This window comes from Ursus arctos, unplaced genomic scaffold (genome assembly GCF_023065955.2).
Source record: "Ursus arctos isolate Adak ecotype North America unplaced genomic scaffold, UrsArc2.0 scaffold_6, whole genome shotgun sequence".
Lineage (NCBI taxonomy): Eukaryota > Metazoa > Chordata > Mammalia > Carnivora > Ursidae > Ursus > Ursus arctos.
Genome location: NW_026623078.1, coordinates 30623274 through 30646099, shown reverse-complemented (window position 1 = coordinate 30646099; position 22826 = coordinate 30623274). Strand labels below are relative to the sequence as shown.

Sequence of the window (22826 nt, the reverse complement as noted above, 5' to 3'; positions counted from 1 at the left end):
ATGTTGAGTGTTCTATGCCCAGCTTTACCTGCATTTTCTGTTCTTAGGGCCTTATGTGTATTACCTGTGATCCTCAGGCTAACTCTGCAAGATAGGCTCTACCACTGTTCTCGATTTACAGAGAAGAAACAGCGTCGTAGCAAGAGTAGGTAACTTGCCCCGGGTTACAGGCTAGTGAGTGGTGACAGCTAATTTGCATCCAGGCAGCCTGACTCTAGAACTCACGTTCGTAACCACTATAGGCAGGGATTAGACAGCAAGAAACTCAGTTTTGAGTGCGTTCCAATATGATGTAAGAGATATTTTTAGTTTGGCACTTTTGAAGTCTGTGAATCCTAAATACTGTGTCCACATCTATAGAGCAAGTCCAGGGAGACCGTGAAATTTCCATTATGCTAATCTAATCCAAGGATTACATTTATGCTGTGGTTGTAACAACATGCTGTGGATTGAGGTATTGGGTTTTCAATGCCAAATATTACAAGTGCTGAGACACCCAAGGACACGCTGAGGGCAATAGGTGGGGAGGGAACAGTCAGAGCCTCCAGATGGCAGGAGACAGCAGGGACCAGGATGGATGGCAAGGTGGCCTCAGGGTGGTCAAGCAGGCAGAAGGTTTCTGATGCCACTACCACAGGGGTGAAATGCCCACTGTAGGGGGGTTGTTGTGTGTCACCCGCTGAAACCCCAGTGAAAGACAGCAGAACCTCAACATCTTACAAAGGTCTGGGGGAAACTGGTTAAAAAACAAAAAAAATCCCTTATCTTGGAGTAAAATCATTTGAAAATCCGATGCAGCTAATAATCACTTGTTACTTGATAGCATTGATTATACTCTTATGTAAACTAAAAATTGTCCCTAAAAGTTTATTCTATATAAGAATCAACTCATGCTAAAAGAAAAAATATATATGCTAATTTAGATAGTATCTGGAAGAAAATATTTATCTTTTAGTAAATTTGGGTGTTGAGGAAGGACAAGTACTCACAGAAAGAAAAGGAAGATTACCACGGGGAAAGTCTGTGGCTTGACTAGGTTTGGGGGGTTGGGGGATGCGTGCACAGTTCTTATCTTCCATTCAGATTTGCTCCCACCACTCACTAGCTCATACCCCAGGGTGGGTAAAGCTCTTGGAACAGTTAATGCAAGTTAAACCTGGCATAAAAAGCACTTGGGAAATGCTAATGGTAATTATCATCATCCCCATCATCCTCATCAACACTGGCTTGATTAATTTGCTACAATAACTACATCCCAGGCATTTATATTTCTCCAGTGGTGGTACTTTGTAGAGTGCAAGTATTGAACTGACTAGAAAGAATCTGCCCCTCTCCTTTGTGTCTCGTGCTGTCAGTGGTGCATAATGACCAGAGGCAGGGCTGACCTCCAGGCCACAGAGACCACAGACGACAGCTCACTGCCCCACTCGCAACTTCACAGGTCAGTGTGGCCTTGTTGTTCAGGTCGCGTGAAGCACGGGCCCATGGCTGCTGTAAACCTCTGGGTCCTGTCCCATCCATCACCCCTCTCTGCAGCCCCCCGAACCCAGAAATGTGGCGTGTGCCTCTTTGTTTTCAGCTCCTACCACCTATGGCTTTACGGTTTTATTTGTCTAATGTTCGTTTCTGTCCCGGGCCCTTTAAGAATTAGGATAGAATTTCTCTTCTCCTTTACCCTGTCCTTCCTAGAAATAATGACACATAAGCCCTTTGTTTATTTTAGTCTTGGGACATGTGTGATCTGTGTATGTGTGTGTTTTAGTTGATAATACCAGAAGCACACAGTATAATAAAAGTGGAACTAGTAATTAAGACGTTATTTTAAAAAAAGTCTTTTTTTTCAAGTGCTCATCATCATTTAAGTTTTTTAAAGCCAGAATTGGTCTCTTCCCTGCCTTGATTCTGACCTAAGAAGATGGCTCTCATAAAGACCTTTCTGTACCTGTGTTCTCAGAGCAGGGAGTGCAGAAGAGCCCACTTCCTATCCTTGTTATAGGAGGAAAATCCTGGTGACGTTACCGCAGTTACATTAAGGGATTTGAAGTTCCTTTAGGGACATTATGTTTCCATTATCTGTTGTACTGTAGCCACAGTTATACTCCCATTGGCAGCATTTCCATGGCAGGTTCCTGATCCAGACTTGTAAATACATGATTTATCCTAAATAGTTATGCATGGTTGTAGCAGAAGAGTGGCTCACATTTTTTTGTCATGTTGCCTTTACAAATGAGCTTGGACAGTATTTTAGGAAAAGAAGAGATAGACTGGGAAAACCTAGGGAATTTTCATTCCTAAAAGACTACCAGGGAGCCTGGCAATGCATTTGGGAAAGAAGGTGACATTTTTATTTATTGAAATTTGGAATTAGCTCTCCAAAAGCTTAGAAAACCGAAGAGTAGTTTATTTTGGGTTGTGTTTTCATGATACTCAGAACATAATGATATTCAGTAACACTTGTGTGCCTTCTAGTAAAAAACAGGCATCTCTGTATTGATCCATTTTCTTCATCTCTGTTCTGCTACTGTGTAGATAAATTTGAAAGCGGGTAGCCCTGACTACATGTAACCAAATAGTCTGCTAATGGCCCTTCCTTTGTTAGGGACATTTAAAAGTGGTGTTTTCGTATTAATTGACAAGTCTGTGTGAGTGAATGCTTTCTTAACATAGTATTTCTGAAATGGTTTTCCTGCTCGGTCGAGAAAACAAAAGCCCAGTCTTATTTACTCCCTGCTTGTGTAGTAAAGTTTTCTCAGCAAAAAAAATCAAGAAGAGTCTTAGCTGACAGCAAGTCAGTAAATTGGTCCTCTCAAGTAAGTAGGCAGCAATTTGGTTGTTATAGTTCAGCTCCCTAGACTGGCTAGATGAATAGAATCATATAACTAGTCTGGATTTGAATCCCACTGCCAGTGAAACGCATATTGTCAGTACCAGCATTTGTACGTTAAGGGCTCGAGGCAAAAGTTCCTGGACTTATAAAATATTTCCTTAAAAGTTAAGCGTCTTCTGGTTCTTCATCGCAGATCCTGCCTTCAGGCTAGCTTTGAACTTCCGAAGTTTACGAGACCTCAGCACAGGTCTTGTAAAAGGTGTTTTTTACATTGTATTTAACTTCTAATGATTAGTGTGCATTTCCGACCTCCAACCTGTTTTTCTTCTCTGAAGGAACAGCATACCTCCAAGTAAAAACTTAACACTTCTGTGCTGGGTAGAAAGTGTACACACACTGATGGCCGTGGAGGAGGGCAGGGGTGTGTTAGGAAGGGCAGGTTAGAACCAAGGGTTTCTTCCCATGTGGGCTTCTAAAAGCCCAGAAATGAGAAAGCTGGCCTTTTAAAAGGTGCATGTAATTTCTCTTCAGGCTCTCTCAATAGATGCATAATATTTTACAAAATTCACGTTTGGAAGTTCGTCTTTGAGAAATTATTCTGCAAATATGCCAGTAACACTCAGCCAAGAGCTGGAGGTGTCTTTATTTTTCCTTTCATCATCGTTCCTGTTTCTCAGTTTGCTCTTTCAGTTTTCAGTGACTGTTCCACGGGTCCCTGCCACAGTTCGTCCCTTCCCAGTGAACGGCCCCCACTCTACCTAATGGGTGGGAAGCACCTGGGACGGACGTGGAGAGTGGGCGCTAAGCCGGCCTGTGTGATAGTCTCGCAGAGCTTGACTCAAAGCCAAAAGCACAATTGGATTATGTCAAAAAGGGAAAAGGTGCCACGTGCATTCGCCGTGTTTCTTCACAGAGCAGGCCAACTTAAATATAGCCCACGACCACAACTTGTCCAGAATTAAAATAGCCCAGAACAAGTGGCAAATGGCAGGCAGTGGGGCTCTTTGCCAAGAGATGACTGAGGGACGGGGAAAATGGGCTTTTGAGATGGATAGTACAGGCTCGAATAACAACAGCAAATAGGACACCCTGGGATCCTGCTTCATAACTTAAATTTCAGGTCAATGTAAATTCCCAGAGCGTAAAAGAGAGGACTGGTGAAAACACTCAGAAGCTTGTAAGGCTGTCTCAAAAACTGATTAAAATGTGCCGTATTCTTTACTTTAAATTAAAATCTGGTTACTGAATTCCAGTTTCATGATTTCTCATCTAGAGTCAAGGACAATACCATTGCAATTAGGTTTTCCAGGCACAGGAGACATTTTTCACCCATGAATTGAATTACATCATAACCTGGTAATAAAGCCTTATTTTGACAAAGGAGCCTGGTGCTGTACATAATGAGATTATAATTTAAAAATATAAGCAGCCCTGACTTAACTAGTTGCCAGGGTGCAGTGTTAGTTGTCAGTATAAGAGTTTTAGCTAGTGTTTTGGTTAAATTATTTATTCCTAAAATAAATTTTATTTTGTTTTATTGGTTATTTTTTAGTTTTTCTTAATTCCAACTCCGTCGTGTTCCCTGGGATCAATAAAACCAAGAACCGTTTTACTAGAGGACAGTAAGTACAGTTAGATATTTGCCCCAAATGAGAACAAACAAACAAAAAAAACCCTTCAGATACTCATAATAACAGCATTTGTTGGTACAGAGATACATTTCAGTCAAATGTAACATCCACATATTAAAATGTGTGTATATTATATATTAACATATATTTGTGTATTCTCCTAAAACTCCAGTTCAACCTACCAAGCAAACTTTAGCCCTACTTCAGAAATTTTTACTTCTGATACAAGAAATTCGTGGTCTTACAGCATTTAAATTGATAGTTGATAGTTACAATTGATAGTTACTTCTAAGATTGCAAAGCAGATTTAAAAAATAACCTAGTCTTTCCATTATGTCTACAATGAAAAAGGTTTGTTTCAAAAATCAATTTCGGACTTCTAGAACGAAGGTAGATCAGCTGTTTTCTGGAACTTTGCCAGCACCATGGAAAAGATATTTTAACATAAATTGCACGAGGTTATTTATCGTATTAAAACATGTCACTTGTGCTAACTTTTTATATAGTGTCTCAGAGCTCAGGATATGACAGAGGCCTCTTTCTCAGACCAGGATCAACCTTTTTCATTTCACTGTGCCAGGCAGGACCACTTGTTAGAGCCACTGTTGCCGTGACGTCTCGAAAAAACATTGCAGAGAAATTTCATATTTACAATTGACTGTTGCCAGCAGTGATCATCTGCCAGAGAAAAATTGAAGGGAAAAGAAGCTTTAATTTCACCACCAGAATTGCCAGAATTGCAGAGGGGTCAGAGCGGGGTGGTGAGGTGTACAATATAAATATTGTAAGTAGGGAAAGAAAAGTGAGCGTGGTGTTTAGAATTCAGTAGAACTATGTGCGCCTAAGCACTTCTGGACATTTGTAATGATTAAGTAGGTTGAAGTTTTATTTGAGGTCGAATACATTAGGAGTTGATCATGAAATGATGATCATGAAATGAGGATTAGGACTGCAGTGGAAGGATGTCAGGAGAGACCAGCCAGGGGTGATTATCTTAGGGAGCCAAATCCAAAAGTGATCTGAAACCTGCAGTAGTGTCAATAGGAAGAGGAGGAACAGCGGGAACATTAGTAAGAGCTCCTAACGGTGTAGATACTAGCCACAAGGGACTCACCAGCCTCAGATGTCCATGCGCTGTCCCCTCCTTATCTTGGATGGAAAGACCTTCTTACTCTTCTTCTTACTCTGTGGAACCAATGCGTTTTCCAGGGCATTCTAGTTCCTCCCTGGAAGGAGCGCTGTCTACAGGGCAGTGGAATCCACACTACTGCTAAGAGAATGGAGGTCTCTTCAGGATGGGCATGTTTTGTGCATCAGGATGGACTCTCATAGGCATCTCCTTCCTTTGATGTTCTCCGTGTTTTCAGGGTAACTGATGGACCCAAAGGGACTGTATACTAAGCTGTCAAAGGACTTTCTGCGTCCCCATTTCATTCCAGAACAAAACAAAGACTGTGAAGTATTATACTTCATTGTGTCCACTGCAGCATTATTTGGGTCCAAAATTATAAATATGTTTTACCAGTTCCTAGCAGAATCCCACAGAGCCTCTCAGGGTATACAGGGTTCTCTGCCTTAGGTGCAAGGAGATTTTTCACATTCCTTCTTCAGATAGGGCAGAGCGGCCCTCGGCAAGAAGGCGTCCTATTGTCCCCCAGTCTGTTGGCTTTTCGGCAGATTCTGTGATTGTACTGAAAAGGCAGGAAGGACTATTTCCAGTACTCCTGCTGTGGCTGAAACTTAGCACAGTCAGGAAATCTGACTTGGAAGGCATAGCCCAGTGCTCTGAGGTAAACCGGCAGACCTGTGAAGCAGCTGTCAGAAAGCAGTGAAGCAGCAGGTAAAACTCTGGGCCTTTGTGCTAACCCTGGACAGCTCTCTGCCAGGGGGAGAGCAGGCTCCGGAGTCCGCCAGGTTCAGTCTGACTTCCCCCCCACGTATAAGAGAGCAGTTAGTACGTGTTGAATTGGGGGCCTCAAAGGAAATCCTTACTGTCATGCAAATCACATCCTAAAGTTTCCCCTGTTCTTGGGATGTGCGGTATTCCTTCCATGCCTGGAATTCTTCTTGAGATTCTTTGCACTTGATCTGAGTCTTGGATTGGTGAGCAGTAGTTCCATTCGGGTTAATGCATCTGTCCCCTCAGGAACGGAGTTCCGGAAGGCAGATTGTGCATTCCCCGGGGGCTGCAGCAGGGGACCGTCCATCCTGCCGACAGGCGTGGCATCCCGGGCCCCTAAGTCAGTTAAGTCTGAGAAAAAAATAAAAGGTTAAAAGTTCATCAGAATGTGTCTAGAGTAGGCATAGGCAGACAACAGGTTGCTGGTCAAGAGTATTTCAAGTATTATAAGCACCGCACAAGGATGTAGAATTGAAGCACATCACTGGTAGTCTGTCAGGACCAGAAGGAACGGATTCCTAGTATTTGAGCTAGAATATAATGTGATTTCTTTTATTTTATTTGAATCCTGCCTTGTGTTTCTTCCATCATCTCTAATGAAGGATGCATTTTTATCTGGATATACATATATTCATCTTCAAAACTGCCTCTGCCCCCCAAATCGTACCGTTACTTTTATTGAAAGCTCCAACACAAAACCAACACAAAAACCTGGTTTTTATATCTGTTTCTGTCTCCCTTTTTCTGTGTCCTTGAGTAAGCCATTATTTTTTATCTATTGAATAGTGGGCTGAAAAATTGCTGTTCCCAGCTTAACACAGCAAATGCTGAGTACAGGTAAAATTACAACAGAAATTTTTTGAGATCCTCACGAGGATGAAGAAGACAACTTTTTAAGAATTCCGGAAGAACTGGATGGTCTTCTGATATCTCCTTTTAAAGTGAGAGGCGTTAATTACTAATTCGGTGATTTGGGGAAAGGCAAGTATGAGTTGGATGCATCTGTAGTATTTTTAACACCACCTAAAAATGTTCCTGCTGAAGAATACCCTTGATGAAAATCAAGTCTTTCCTATAGTCTGTAGTGAGATGTTTTCTGAGCTGTGTTATTTTCATTTGAAAGTCAGCCAAAACTGATTTAAAAAAAAAAATTTAAAGAAGAAAGCTCAAAATTTGCATTTTTCAATGGGAGACATAAATCTGTGAAGTTTAAAGAATCAATAGAGGAGTAAGGAGGGCAACAGACTCAAAGAGAAAACATGAATATAAAAACTATGGATGTGAATGAAAATAGCAGAAAGAAAAGTTTATAACTAGAAGCTGAAATAATTAAATAACAGAATGTTTGCTAAAGCAAAATAAAGACGATAGTAATACAGAACCCTTTTTACAACATAGTCACCCACTTTGCCCTAAAGATTAGGAGACTTGGTGGGTTCTGCCTGACCATTACCATCGGCATACCTTCCAGTTCTCGGAGGCCCTTCCAGGGATCAGGTGTGTGTTTTCGACTCTCTGGTAAAGCAGAACTCTCAAGAGTCACTTCCTCAAAACCAGCAAGTTAACATAAATCAGAGCAAATCCTTTGTGCTTTTTATATCATTGTCCCCAGTATCTGTTGCAGCAGAAGGCTGAAGATTTTAAAGTAAAAACAGTCCAGGACTCTTAGTTGAACTCTTCAGTGATTTCTTGTCACGAACCGGGCGTGAAATAAATGGACTAACTGAATTACAGAATCCTACAAGAAGACAAGAGGTGACTAAAAGCTGGTTACTGAGAGTATAACTACAATTGACCCTTGAACGACACAGTTGACCATTGAACTTATACATGGATTTTTTTTTTTTTTTACGAATACAGTACAATATTATAAATATATTTTATGGTTTTCTTATTAACATTTTCTTAGCTTTATTGTAAGACAATAATGTAATATTTTAATAATATGTGTTGACTGTTAATGTTATCAGTAAGGCTTCTGGTCAGTAGTGGATGGTTAGTAGTTAAGTTTTGGGGGAGTCAAGTTATACACAGATTTTTGACCGCGAGGGGAGTCAGCACGCCTCCCCCCTGCGTTGTTCAAGGGTCTGCTGTTTATCCCTACTGTTTCAGCATTCCTCACAAAGCAGGCCTCTCATAAACTCCACAGCTTCCAAACATGCACATTTAACATAAAGCATGGTTTTGCATGGCCAGTCCCAAGCCCATTCTTGCTCAATACTGTTCTGCATCAAATGTTCAACAGAGGAATAGATCCTGTATTGTTCACTTTCTAAGCGTATCTAAATAGAACAAAGTGAAATGGAAACTGGTAGGTTTGGGATATTTAGGGAACCATTTTAGGTCATATGAGATAGAAAATGGATATTTTATTACCTAGGAAAATGTGTTTCAACTGAGTTCAAGGAAGAGTTCTAAAGAGTTCATGATTTTTATGAGTAAATGATGTTTGCTTAATTTTTTTTTAATGTACACAGTTTATCTGATGGAATCGTCTGAGCACCGGGGTGGACGTGTAATGGGCAGCGGCAGCAGTAAGTGGAGATTGGTCCACCTGGGAGCCAGTCACTCCATCAGTCTGTCACTCAGCCAAACACCACCGACTTCTGTCGTGTGTTTGGACCATTAGATCGTCTTCAGCTGCTCTAATTTCTAAGTCATACTTTAATTTGTACCCATAATGGACCCCTGGTAGAGGACAAGAACCATGACAACACTGATGGAGAAATAAAAACAGTGCCGACCTGCCAGTTCTTGTCATTAGCCAGGTCTTCACCGTTCCGAGGGTTGCAAAGTTCTTACCAGGCACATCCAGACGTGTCTGTTACCGCACTAAATAGAAAATACAGTTGTGATTGTGTCTAGTTTCGTTTTATGGAACACGCATCCATTTTAAACTAATTTGCCCTTTTTGTTACCAAGAGCCTCCTGGCTGATAATTTGAACTAAAAATATACCCTTTAGCAGTACACCAGATTTAGTCAGAACAAGGCAGTTTCTACGAGTTTGCCATAGGAAAAGACAGATGCCTTATTTCAATCAGTTAAAAGAGCACCTGCAACTGTAATGATAGTCTGCGTTGGTAGGACTTCACAGTTACCAAATCACCTTTACATTTTTCACCTGATCCTAACTTAACCCTTGCTGTTTCCTCTGGTCCGAAGTCCACCACGGGCTGTGTGCCTTTTCTCTTTACCTAGGATTGCATCCCCGTCCTCCTCGTTCACGTCTCTGCCCTGCATCAAGGCTGCCTTCTACCGCCTGTGCTTCTCCCAGAAAGGAGAGCCCTGCGAGAGGAAGTGAGGCATCGTGGAGACCTGAAGTCCTTCCTCCTGGCCCTGTTCAGTAATTCCAGTGTTCCTTGTCTCTATTCCCTAGAACTTTTGTACAGTTCTGATTCCAAATCTTCACCCCCCAGATTCTTCCCACCAGCCCTAAATTTTAACAGAAGTCTAATAATGGCCATTTATTGACTATATACCCTAAGTTAGTATTAAGTACTTCACATCAGTCAGTTCTGATCCAGAAAACTCTACAAGGTAATGTCCTCCCCATTTTATAGGTAAGGAAATTGAGGCTAAAGGAACTCAGTATGTGATGAACTGGAGTTTGAACGCAGGTCTGTCTGGTCCCAGAGCCCACAGCACTCTTGGTCTCTCTTAAGCTTTCAGAGGACCTTTCAAGTAACCTTAAAATACTGGATCGACCCATCACTGTTCTTATGGGGTTTTTTTCCTCTTTCCCTTCTTTTGCCTCCTCTGGGGCCCATCTCTAACAGTTGCCACCTTCTCAAGGCTTCTTCATTTTCCGCTGTTGTCTGAGCATCTTTCTCCCCACCTGCTGATAAGATCAGCTCTCATTTTCTTAGGATAAGAGTAAAACGTCTTTTCCCTTGGCCCACCTAATCCTTCTGGTTACTGTCCACATTTCCTTCTTCCTTTCTGGGACAGAAGTCTCCAGCATGTGGCCCACACCTGCTTCCTCCACTTCCTCTGCCCATTTCCTCACCAGCCCCCCTCAGTCTGGCTTGTGCAGTGGGCTGCTTGTTAGTACTGCCCTCTCAAAGGTTCTTATCAAATTCAGCAGCCTCTCCTCTGCCCTCACCTTTCTCCAGCACAGGGCAGGATTGACCGTCCCCCGCCCCTCAGAGGAGCTTGTTTCAGGGACTACCGCACAAATCAGCCAATCAGTGCCTCTGCCGCAGAGGAGAGACACATTCCCATCTGGCCCCACTTAACTCCTAAGAGGAGCTTGGGATTTATCCACAAACAAGAATTCGGAATCCTTATTTCTTTCTCCAAGTCCCGAGGATACTTTTGTCTCCATCCTCAGCTCTTGGCTTTTTGTTTCTCACTTACCTGATAGGTTCATCCGTCTTTCACGAACTCATCTTCTGTGATCACGATACCCACTTTCCTGTTCATAACCTTGACCTTTACTTTGCATCGCAGCCCTGTATTTCCAACTAGAAACGCCTGTGTCACGTAAAATCCTGCTCGTCTTAAACTGAACTTGTCATCACCTTCCAGCTGTCTCCCCTTACCACCACCTGCACAGTTCCTGTCTGTAGTAAGCCATTCATCTGGATACCAAGTTAGGGTTCTTGGGGTTATCTTGTTTCTCTTCTTACCCATTTATCCATTCTACAAGTATCCACTGAGACATCCTCTGTCCCAGGGTTTTTGTTAAGAGCTGGCAAAACATATGGAGACTGCCCTCATGTTTCAAAGTTCTGATAGTCCTTCCCTTAAAACATCGTGGGTTACTCCCAGCAGCTTCTCATCTGAGAAGCTAACCTTTGGTCTTTTCTCCTCACTTCCTCAGGACACATAGGATGCTCCATAAATACTTGTATACCAGGTGATACCAGGTGCAAGATTTTTTTTTTTTAATTTTTAATTGTAAAATAACATGAACTCTACCATGCTAACCATTTTTAAGTATGCAGTTCGGTAGTGTTTAGTTCAGTCACATTGTTGGGCAACCAATTTTGAGAACCTGTTCATTTTGCAAGACTAAAACCTGTACCTGTTAAATGACAACTCCTCGTTCCCCTTGCTTTAGGCCCTGGGCAGCCACCCTTCTACTTTCTGTCTCTTCTCGACGGACCTCATGTGAGTGAAATCATTGGGTGTTTGTCCTTTTGTGACTGGCCCTCTTCACTTAGCACAGTGCCCTCAAGGCCCATCCATGTTTTATAGCATGTGTCAGAATTTCCTTCTTTCTGAAGGTTGAGTAATATTATCTGTGTGTGCCGTATTTCTGCTTATCCATCATTCACGGATGAACACTTGGGTTGCTACCATTTGGCCATTGTGAATAATGCTGCTGTGAACGTGGCTGTACAGGTGTCTTTGAGACCCTGCTTTCGTTCCTTCTGGCTATATATCCACAAGTAGAATTGGTGGATCATATGGTAATTCTATTTTTAATTTTTTGAGGAACACCCATACTGTTTTCCATAGCAGCTGCGCCGTTTTACACTCCTTCCATCCGTGCGCAGGGTTTCACATTTCTTCACATCCTCACCAACACTTGTTTCCTTTTTTTTTTTTTTTTTTGATAGTAGCCCACCTGATGGGCGTGAGGCAGCATCTCATTGTGATTTTCACGTGCATTTCTGCTATCATTAGTGATGTCGAGCATCTTCTTATGTGCTTAATGGCTGGATGTAGATCTTCCTTTGCCCTTTTTTAATTGGGTTAATTTCTTTATTTTTTGGTCATTGAGTTGAAGGAGTTCTTGCATATTCTGGATACTGACCCATTATTAGATAACTGATCGGCAAATATTTTCTCTCATTCAGTGCATTGCAGGTGATTATACTTTAAAGAGAAGTTTTAGTCTTATTTAGTGGTAATGTTTTTGAACTATAGGATGACCCTCATTAAAAAGGACTTTTTCTAAAAATTATTTCAGAATAAAACATGCCTTAAATTTTTTTTTTTACATCAGATTTTTCTCAATGCATAAATTACACGGGAATGTAAATTTGAGATAAATTTTATCTAACTCGGAATAAAGTAGAAGATAGCCAGTTATTTGGCCTTTTCCAACTGAGGATTACAAATGTGCCTTCGACCTGGCTATCCAGAGAATATAGTCTTTAAGCTTATTAAATCTTATCAAATGTGATGGAATAAAATCTGTAAAGTACCTAAGAATGAGGACATATGTTTCAAGCTTGAAAATGGATATAGAAAAAATGCTGTGAAGGAAGTTGAATAATAACTAGGTCCTGCTTGTCCCTAAGTTATGACCTGTGTCCCTGAGCTTTAACACCTGGTGAGGGGCTAGACTTCAGAAAACTTAGTATAACAAGAGCTTGTTGAGCAGGTGATTTTTTTTTTTTTTCAATATCCTGCCAGTTTCCAAAAAGGATTTGCAGGGCATTATGATTCGCACACATAATAGCATTCCTGACGTTGGAGAATGTGAAAGCCACATAATTACAGAAGGTAACCGTGCACATAGATTGAGGATAATTTTACTCCAAGATTCCTAGAGGCCTTAACAAAAAGAGAACAGATTGTGTAGTTTTCCTTGTCTCATACAAGGAGGCACACAAATTTACCAGCGGACACCATTCTTTTCCTGGCATTAAACTTTAAGAGGAATGTGTCACCAAGATCTTTATAAACATAACAATGTCACACATAAGGGATGGCGTTTTTACAAAAGATATGTAAACAGTCTTCCTACGAATCTCGGTTCCTCCCATCTCCCTTTGATAAAGAGCCAAGGGGGTGACGTGATTCTGCAGGGATTTCTATGATAGCTAACGTAACGTGGTTTGACTTTTGATCCCATAGACAAGAATCACCCGTGGCCTAGACTGTCCTCAGCCTAGTCTCGGGCTAGTAGTGCTTTCAAAGCCCTTATATTATCACACCTCTGTGAAAGTTTGGGCCCTTGAAAGATCTACTACCGAACTTCAACGGGGATATAATGCCCCTTAGTTTAGATCTTATATCTAAATAATTTGATACCACTTTCAGAAAAGGAAGAGATGAACTGCGTGGAGAAAAGGACAACTCTTTGTTAATGATGTAACTTGTCTTTAACCAGGACCTAAGAATTTTGTCCTGAAGTTACTCTTCCAGGTCCTGTCTTTTAAAAAACAAGAAAGCAACTGAGGGAGAAAATTAACACTCAAGAAACTAGTAAAATGGTAAAGACTGGACTCATAACAAGTAGTCTTCCCCAACCAAATTTTCTGAAAATAGAGATTTAACAGAATCATGTGACATGTAATCATTTTCCAGATTGAAATTCCATCAGCTCTGATAGAAGATTGGAAGTTAGAAGTTGAGACTGACATCTAAGGGACCTGCCTGTACCTAAGCAGGAAGAGCACATGCAGGGCCTTGCCGGGCTGGGCTTATCAGAGAGCCAAATCAAGATAGAAAGAACAGTTCCTTCCGGGTGCAGGAACTCAGAAATCATGCCTCTGTTTTTTAGCCGAGATCTGTGCAGCCACCCCTCTCTTGTTCCTGTCAAGAGTATACCTTGCTTCACAGACTGATTTCTTCTTAAAAAGGGCCACAACTGCATGCACAAGATAATTGGCTTTCACAAATCTGGGTCTCTCATAGATGAATAAGGTCACAGTCCGAAAGGAAGACTAACAGGTCATATATATATGTATATATATATGTATATTTTTTTTTTTTTTGCCTTTTTTTATCATGATGCCTTAACCCAGGAAAAGAATGTTAGCTGTTGTCAGGCATTTTCAGGAGAACCAGAAGGGAAACAGAATGGTCAGCAGTGACGATAGGAGCAGGGAGGTCGGTTCTGCCTTTGCAGGAACCGTGGAGAGAGATGGTGGCAGTGTGACCAGGGCAAGCACAGCAGTGATAAGAACCGGCCGGATTAAGGATATGTTTTGGAGGTAATGCCAACTGGATTTGCTGACCGTGGATGTGGTGTGTGACAGGGGGACATCAAGGATGACTCCTAGGGTTTAGGCATGAGGAACTGGAAGATGGGGGTGCCATCACTTGAGATTTGGATTTTTATGCACAGTTGAGCTTATTTTTAAATTTTCCTAATAATCTTCTTTAAATATTTGGACATCAAAGCAAATCACGTATGCAGCCCCTGAGCCAAATAGATCATCAGCTCTGCTGTCAAATTTTAAGTTATATCAGTAAATTGATTTGATTTAATATAACGAAGTTAAAAAGACATCAAAATCACATTTTTTTTAAGTTTATTATTGGGAAGAAAACATAAAAAGGCAGAAATAGCAAAATTTGTAAATATTGCATACAGTTTTACCTTTAGCAGATTTGTTGTCCATTCTAAATTAAAATCTTCATCAGCTATGTCAGTGTATAGATGAGAAAAGATTGAAGTTAGGAGCGCCCTGGGTGGCTCAGTTGGTTAAGCATCCGACTCTTGATTTCGGCTTAGGTCATGATCTCAAGGTCGTGAGAGTGAGCCCTGCACTGGGATCCATGCTCATCAGGGAGTCTACTTGTCCCTCTCCCTCTGTTCCCCGCCCCCCCCCACTCACTCGCTCTCAAATAAATAAGTAAAATCTTAAAAAAAAAAAAAAAAAAAGAAGAAGAAGACTGAAGTTAAAAGTTGGGACAGACAGCTAAGGGGCCAGCCTGTTACCCTAGCAGGAGTATATGCCAGGCATATTCAATGTATCACTGGTAGACTTTTTTGGTAAAATCATTACTAAGTTTAAGAAAAATCAAGAAAGCCAGACTATTCTGTTCTAAGATGACTTGAGAGTTCATGAAAACTAGTTCAGTTATTAAAGAATAATTTGAGATATTCATCATTAAATTCCTGATTAGAAAAATAGGTTGAAACTAAGTTCTTGTGTACAGGGAGTGCCTTACATGCAAAAATGCCACATTTACTGTTCCGGCGTGACCTTCGCAGGACTTGTGTCCGGGGGACTCACCCAGCTGCTCGTGTGAACTTAGCCAGCCACTCAGGTCTCCCTGCCTCGTCATGCATATGTAGTAACTCTCTACAAGCTAAAACTTGGGTTTATTGGGGGGGGGGGGGGGAATACACACACACACACACACACACACACACACACACACTTCCCTAACAGAAAGAAGTTGCTGTTTACTTACTTTTTACTGCATTTTATGGGAGAAAGTGTATGTGATAATGGTATTTGGAGATTCGTGAGGGTCTGACCACGTGTGGGTATCGGCAGTGTGTTGAATACGTGAGAGACTTCTTGGGCGTGCACGTTCTGGGGTGTGTGTGTGTGTGTGTGTGTTTTCCACGTGACCAGCCACAGCAGCAGGGTATCCACTTTGCATTGTTGCAGCTGTCCTCCCCCGACTGACTAGCCTGACCCCCCACCCCCACCCTCCAACCCATGAACAATGGCATGTCTTACCACTTGGCTAAATAAAGGGGTCGTGTGTTGCTCTGGAACTGAGCCGGGGATTTAAACACATGAATTCATGAACATGAGCCAGAGTTAAGCCCAGATTTTTTCCCCGGGCAAAATCTAGATATATCAGTGGCCTGGCCGCACAAAGCTGGTGGTGACAGCAAACTCAGATGGGTTCCTGTTCTCTTCTACTTCCCGTCATTGGGTCTAGGGCTACCAGAAGCTCTCATGCAGACCTCTCGTTTCGGGGTTGGAAGTGGTTTTGACTCATCTTGCCAGCTGTGCAGGACATTGACACAGGGAGGGGCACTAGATGGCAATGTCCCCTCCTCCCTGTTTGGTCTTACAGGAAAGAGCAAGTAAAAGAGTAAAGGGGTTACAGCTTTACTGACACTGTGCTTCCAAAATATATTTGCAGAAAGATGAAGCTATATTTGTTTATTCTCCAGTTTAGCATATTGTAAAAAGTGGTGGAGATAAATGGTATCATTTTATTTGAGTATGTGGTGGTATGTTGTGATTTTATCAGAATAAACTGTACTTGGTTTTATAAATTTATCACTGAAGGACTAGCAGATTTTATTATAAGGCAGCATAACTGTACTCTCATGGCTTCATTAATTATGATGCCTAGACATAATTAGGCTCTATCTAAGCATAGCAGATAAAATGGAAAATAATTCTGGGAAAAGAGTTGGGATTCTGAGAACCTGTGAAAGAACATAACAGACACAGGGACTAAAGTGTCCCCCATCATCAGCGATGGCTCCCACGAGGGGTTACGACAGCCCGTTGTTCAGGAGTATGCTCTACCCTCTTGATTTTGTTTCCATTTCATGATGCCTTATAATCTGAAACATCCTCTGTGATTCAGAAATAACAATTTTGGTGATTGAAAGTCGATCCATTCATTTTTAATTAATGGCTTTATTTTTTAGAGTAGTTTTAAATTTACAGAAAAATTGAGCAGAAAGTACAGAGTTTGTTCCCATACACACCTCCTCTCCCCACACCCACACTGTTTCCCCTATTATGAACACCTTGCACTAGTGGGTACTTTTGGTACAATTGATCAGCCGATATTACTATGTTAGTATAACTAAAGTGCATAGTTGACATTAGGGCTCCCTCTGTGTGTGGTACTGTCTCGTGGGTTTTGACACACGCATAATGGCACGGAGCCCCCATTACAGTGTCGTACAGAGTAGTTTTGCTGCTCTGAGGTTCTCCTGTGCTCCACCTGTTTGTCCCTCCCCCACTTTTGCCCTGAACCCTTGGCAACCACAGATCTTTTTACCGGCTCTATAGTTTTGTCAATCTGTTCATTTTTAAGTAACTACCCAGCTGTTCCTAAGGACGTTCCTTTATTCGTAAAATGAGCCCTCAGTACTCACCCATGCCTGGGTGCCGGGCAGTGTCATACATGTTGGGAATGTAGCAGAACACCAGAAATGTAAAATCCGAATCTTCATAAAGCTTCCATTCTAGTACATCCAGCCTCCAGGAGGAGTGACACAGAATGAGACGAGGTAGTTGGAGAATTTGGGAATGGGACCTCCTGCCAGTTAGCCCCCGCCCCCGTCTCAGGTCAGACCCCCATCTTCCCTGCTTCCTTCCTGCGGCTAGTCTCAGGGATTCCGTCTGCGGGCCTCCTCCAGCTGCCACCTGCGTTTTCTCTCCTAAGAACTGCTAGGGCACAACGTTATTTCCCAACTTTTCCTCTCCTGCTGTTTCTGAAATAAGCGTAAGCACCTCTTTCAGACTTTCATCACGCTTTTACTACTAGTTATCTATAGCCCTGCCTGGTGCTGATGAAATTGAAAGTTAACCAAATCATAAGAAATAGAGGCCCATGATTATCATCTAAATACAAACTGCACAAGGTCTTCTTTGGAAGTGGACGACCTAGAGTCCCTGTCTTACCCTCTAAATCCTCTCTTCTTGGGCAGGTGGACATCAGTTCTCTTGTCTTGCCATAAGAAGCCCCATTCCCTACCCGGCTGCCTGCTCCCTCACCCCAGTCTTCTGGAAAGAGAAGAGGTTTCATGAATGAGGTTGGGCCAAGGGGCAGGTGGAAGACTGAAAGACCTCTGTTTCCTCCTCCCCACCTCTGTCTCCTTGTTTCACACAAAAAATAAAGTTAGATGCACTCCTTCGAACCTCCTGAGCACATTCCTAAGCGCAGACCCCACGTTCTGCTTCCACAGGCTGGCGACAGCCATTGTGCGCGTCTCTTCCCAACTACACATTCAGTGACGTCACGCCAGCCACTTGAATTGCGCATAGAGGGAGTATTTAACCATGGAAATCAAGGCTACAGATCAGAGTTTTACTACTTTTTTTCCAGAGTTATTTTATTCAGCATGCTCCTGGGCAGATCCTTCTTAATCAAATTCTTATATAGATTCTGCCACGGGAATGAAATTCATGAACACTATATTCACAAGCTTTAACTCTTCCCCGCAAACCATGCGGGAAGCTGCCAACCAAAGTCAGCAGGAGATTTTTGATCCGGGAAGTTTTGAAAACCAGGCTTTGCATCAAGCTGCGCAGAGCTTGCTCACCCTTCCACTTCCCTTGAAAGGAGGACTGAGGCAGTACACAGGTGGTTCCATCCACCTGTATATTGTCTTCACGGATAGCTCACGGCACTATGACCCTAAAACTTGCAGTCGGAGGAGGCGCGGGGCCATGAGTGCAGTGACAGCATGCTTGTCCGTGGGTAATTAACAAGGTGCCGCCCTTGCTGACTCGCCCTTTGTGCCCCGTGTAGGACTGCACACGCAAGAGCGAAAGCTGACGCCGCCGACCAGGCTGCCCAGGCGGCCCGCCAGGAGTGTGACATCGCAAGAGCTGTGGCCAGGGAGCTGTCGCCTGACTTCTATCAACCAGGTGAGACTGTTGTTCGGTGATGGGAGAGGTAGGAGTATTGCCTCTGGTCTCCTTTTTTTTTTTTTTTTTTTCCCTTTTCCTTAAAGGTCTGTGCTTCGTGGATACCAGCAACACTACAAAACAAGTAGGTACAAAAAGTCCTAAGTATTTGAAGTCTGAGTGTTAGTGATGGAGATTTGGCTTATTCCCCAGTGCCTCTCCCTTCCTGCCTCCTGACTCCCAGCAACAAACTGAGCTGATAGGAGTAAAGGAGATGGGAATCCAAAAGAAGTATCTGACTCTAAGAAATGGTGTGAGCATGTTAGTGACTGTTGCAGATGTTGTAACAAGCATCCCAAATTCAGAGGCACATATAACCATAACATCAGCAGTAGTAAGAGATGAACCAATAACTACTATGACTTTTTTTTAATCTATCTGAACTAAAGTTCAGGACTGTGGTTCGGTAAGGAAGTACACCACTTAAAGAAAGATTAATCTGCATATATTAAGAGGAAAATCCAAGTCATGGTAGAAGAAATTAAAAGAACAACCTCAAAAAAAAAAAAAATCCAGATTATCTACCTCTCAAACATTATAAAATAGCAATACACAAATATTTGCAGTAGGTTTAAATATTTAACTCACTTCCTAGTGGTTTCTTAGTAGATTGTTTCCATCCCTTTCTATAATATTCTAGCCACTTTTTTATAAATTTTCATCATTGTTTCAGAAACATCTTCCCAGTGATTGAAGGATCAACAGATTTCTGGATGAAGGGATCAAAATAAATGCTATATAAACTTCTAACTATCAAAATTTATATTTTCTTGGTAAAGAATTTTTCCGCATTGTTTTCTATTAACTCAAGCTGGAGAAATAGCACCCTGTACAACATATGTGTTCAATCGTGTTTGATTCCAATAAAGGTAATATAATCCTGGAACCCACTAAATAAACAAGGCAGGTCAAAGTGAACAGAATAGCAAGATGGATACCAAAGCTAGAAACTTGGCTGTAATAAAGGATGGAGGAATTAAAAGGAAAGGAGGACATGGTGATTTTTTTTTTTCTTACAAAGAATGGAGACAGTAAAAGGTAGGGTTAAGAAGGCTCTGTTTTTATAGGAGAGAGACTAGAAAGGAACCCGGTCTGGTTGCTGAGTGATAGAGCATAACTTCTGTAATAGTTCAACTCCAGGGAGACAACCATGATAATGGGTGTTTTCTTTCATGTGCCTCCTTCTTAAACCTCTGGATGAGATTTCAATCATTTAACATATACATGTATTATTAAGAAAGGGGAACTTTTTACAGTGACCTCTGCTAGGAAGAAACTATTCTCTGGTGTGAAATGAACGCACACTTCCCTGATGCCTAAGTACACTGGTCACTACCTGTTGGTGTGGGAGCTGCAGACAGAGTCCAGCCACCCAAGAGGGACTGTCCTGTTCCCTCCCGCCTGGCACCGCATGGGGAAGCAGCTCGGTGCTCAGGAATCAGTGCTGCTTCATGAAGTAGCCCTAGGCTTGAGCTGCTTTGAAAGCAAACAAACTTCGTATTGTTGTCTGCAGATGGTAATGTCTAGGTTCTGTTGTTAATTCTCCGGGGGAATGGGGTCCCTACAGATTTGTTAGGTGTTACCAAGGGGTAAATGATACTGAAGATCATCTCAGTTTCCCAGACTAAATGGTTTTTAAAAGCCTTTTATGGCATAAAAGCGTTTGAGGGAAGAAACTATTGTGGGAAAATGTAAGTCCACCCTCTTAGCCAACATACCAGCTTCATACAAGCAAGTTGTCCATCAGTAATGAATACATCACAGTAGCATGAGATGACAACGGGTCTATTTAAGACAAGGGCTAAGGGGAAGGCTGCAATCCCCTTTGACCCCTAGCCAACGCTTCCTTCAGCAATTGGATAGAAAGCCTTTTCTGTACTAAGTATTATTGATCTTCTCAAGGGAACATAACTCAAGCTTTCCACTCTGCATTTATAGGGTGATCAAATCAGATAGACATTTCTAAAAGGGCTTTCAAGTACTTTTTTTTAAGTCAGGCTGCTCATTTAATTTACATATCTTAGATATAAATATTTCCATTGTTTGAAATGCATGTGTCGTGCATAGAAGTTGTTGGCCCTGGGATAAAGGAGGTCTGTGGTACCTTACATTTTGAACACTTTTTCCAGAGCTGGCAATATTTTCAGGTATTTGCCATCTTAATTCAATCAAACGCTTTTAGTTCAAAACTGCATTATTCTACAGTTCAGTTAAAAACTAAAGAAAAAATATAAGCATATGGGATGGCTCCGTCACCCAAAGGGTTAAGTTCTAACAAATAATAAAAAGCGTACAAATGCAGGGATGTGAGTGTACATGTAGATAATTACACGTTTATACACACAGAAAGCATCATTGGCATGTGTATGAGTGCCACAGCAAGTCACCCCCCAGGAACTTGGCAGTGACATTTCCCTCCGGGAGCTGAATCTTCAGGTGAGCCTGTGGTGCTGCACAAGGATATATAAAGTGACCGTACGTGATAGCACAGCCGTACTACAGCAAGATTTCCGTGTAACCTGATTGCGCGTTAAAACCGTCTAAACAATCGGTCACCCAAAGTAGTACAGGAAAAAAAAAAGCCACAGAGACAAAAATTGGCAGCGCCCGTCCGAACACTTTCCAGGGGAGAGAGAAGCCGTGGCCAAACCCTTGGAGTGTTGCAGTTGGACTGGCAAGGACGTTTGTGTTATGGGGAAGGATGCAGGGAACCGTAGCCAGCCTGTGTACGGCTTCATTGGCAAGATCGGGAGCATCCCACTGAGGAAATGGATGCATGAGGCTAGCTGAGCCTGGTGCCTTTAGATATGTGATTCATCTCAGGCTTCTTGTCCTGGTTCCATGCTCCCCGTAACCTTCTAATTTCGGTAGAGCTTCTCGTGGAGGCCTCCCAACAGGAACAGCATGCACTGGTGCCGTCCATGTGGGTCCCCTGGCCTATGTGATGTTTACATTGCTCGTGGTGAACTAATGAATTGACCTTCTGGTGTTTGACATCAGTCTTGTGAGCCCTGGTGATGTGAGTCTGCCCCCAAGGGATGGCTGTACTTCAAAGTGCTGATGAAATCAGGTTTCTAAGCCAGGAAAGCTGAGATGAGATTTTGGATGATCACTAAGGAAGCAGAGGGGAGGATGATTGGGAAACTGGATGGTTCTTTGTCCCACTCCTTCAGTTTCCTTCCCATCAAGATACTTATTTTGTTTTTAATTTCAAGTGATATTAAGGAGGGTGTGAAACTTTTATATTTATCAATAGTGGGAGTGACTGGGTGAAAAAAAGACTGAAAAGCAGTGCCGCAGAATGTGGTAAACGTGTTTACTTTGAGGCCTCCTCGGAGATAGCCAGCTCACTTCCCTAGGCAACATCGTCAGCGGCTTTTTCTCCCTGTGTTGAAGCATGTGTATCAGGTCGGCTGCTATAACAAAGTAAAGTGCTACAGACTGGGTGGCCAAGCAACAGAAATTTATTTCTCAAAGTTCCTGAGGCTGAAGTCTGAGGTCAGAGTGCCGATATGCTTGAGTTCTAGCAGAGAGCCATCTTCCTGGCTTCTCCCTGCGTCCTCACGTGGCCTTTCCTGGGTGCGTGTGTGTGAATAGAGAGTGAGAACTCTGCTGTCTCTTCCTCTTTCTATAAGGGCATGAATGCTGTCATGAGCGTCTCACTGTCATAACCTGATCTAAACCTACTTACAGTGTGATGAGCACTGGGTGTTACGTGCAACCGATCAATGATTGAACGCCACATCTGAAACTATGTACTCTATGTTGGCTAGTTGAATTAATTAATCAAACCTACTTACCTCCCAAAGGCCCCCCCCCCCAATATGAACACGTTGGGTGTTAGAGCTTCAGCATGAGTTTGGGGGAGACACATTCAGTCCATAATAGCATGTACGTGTACTCACATAGCACTCTGTACATTATTTAAAGTAAAAGTGAAGCATTTAGGTTATTGTGGGCCAGTGTTAACTAAGCTCACATTTCTGGTATGAATTAGAAGTCTTTAGAAATGAAAGCATATTTTCATTATATAATGGTCTCTGCTTATCATTAATAGTATTTTTGGCTAAGGGAAGTATCATGGAACAGAGGACTTACAAACTCACTTTCCAAAACCCAAAGTTCAGAATACTTTTTTTCATGGAGAAGAGGAAATGGAAT

At 42.2% G+C, this 22826-nt stretch overlaps 1 protein-coding gene across 4 annotated transcripts in view; it reads left to right on the top strand.

The window, feature by feature from the left end:
* JPH1 (junctophilin 1) overlaps positions 1-22826 on the top strand; it is a 79918-nt gene that overhangs the window by 37690 nt on the left and 19402 nt on the right. For all 4 annotated transcript variants that reach the window (XM_026495868.4, XM_044382747.3, XM_044382748.3 and 1 more), the window contains exon 3: positions 18508-18626. In XM_026495868.4, the coding sequence (XP_026351653.2) occupies positions 18508-18626 (119 nt within the window). The remainder of the gene's footprint in view (positions 1-18507; positions 18627-22826) is intronic.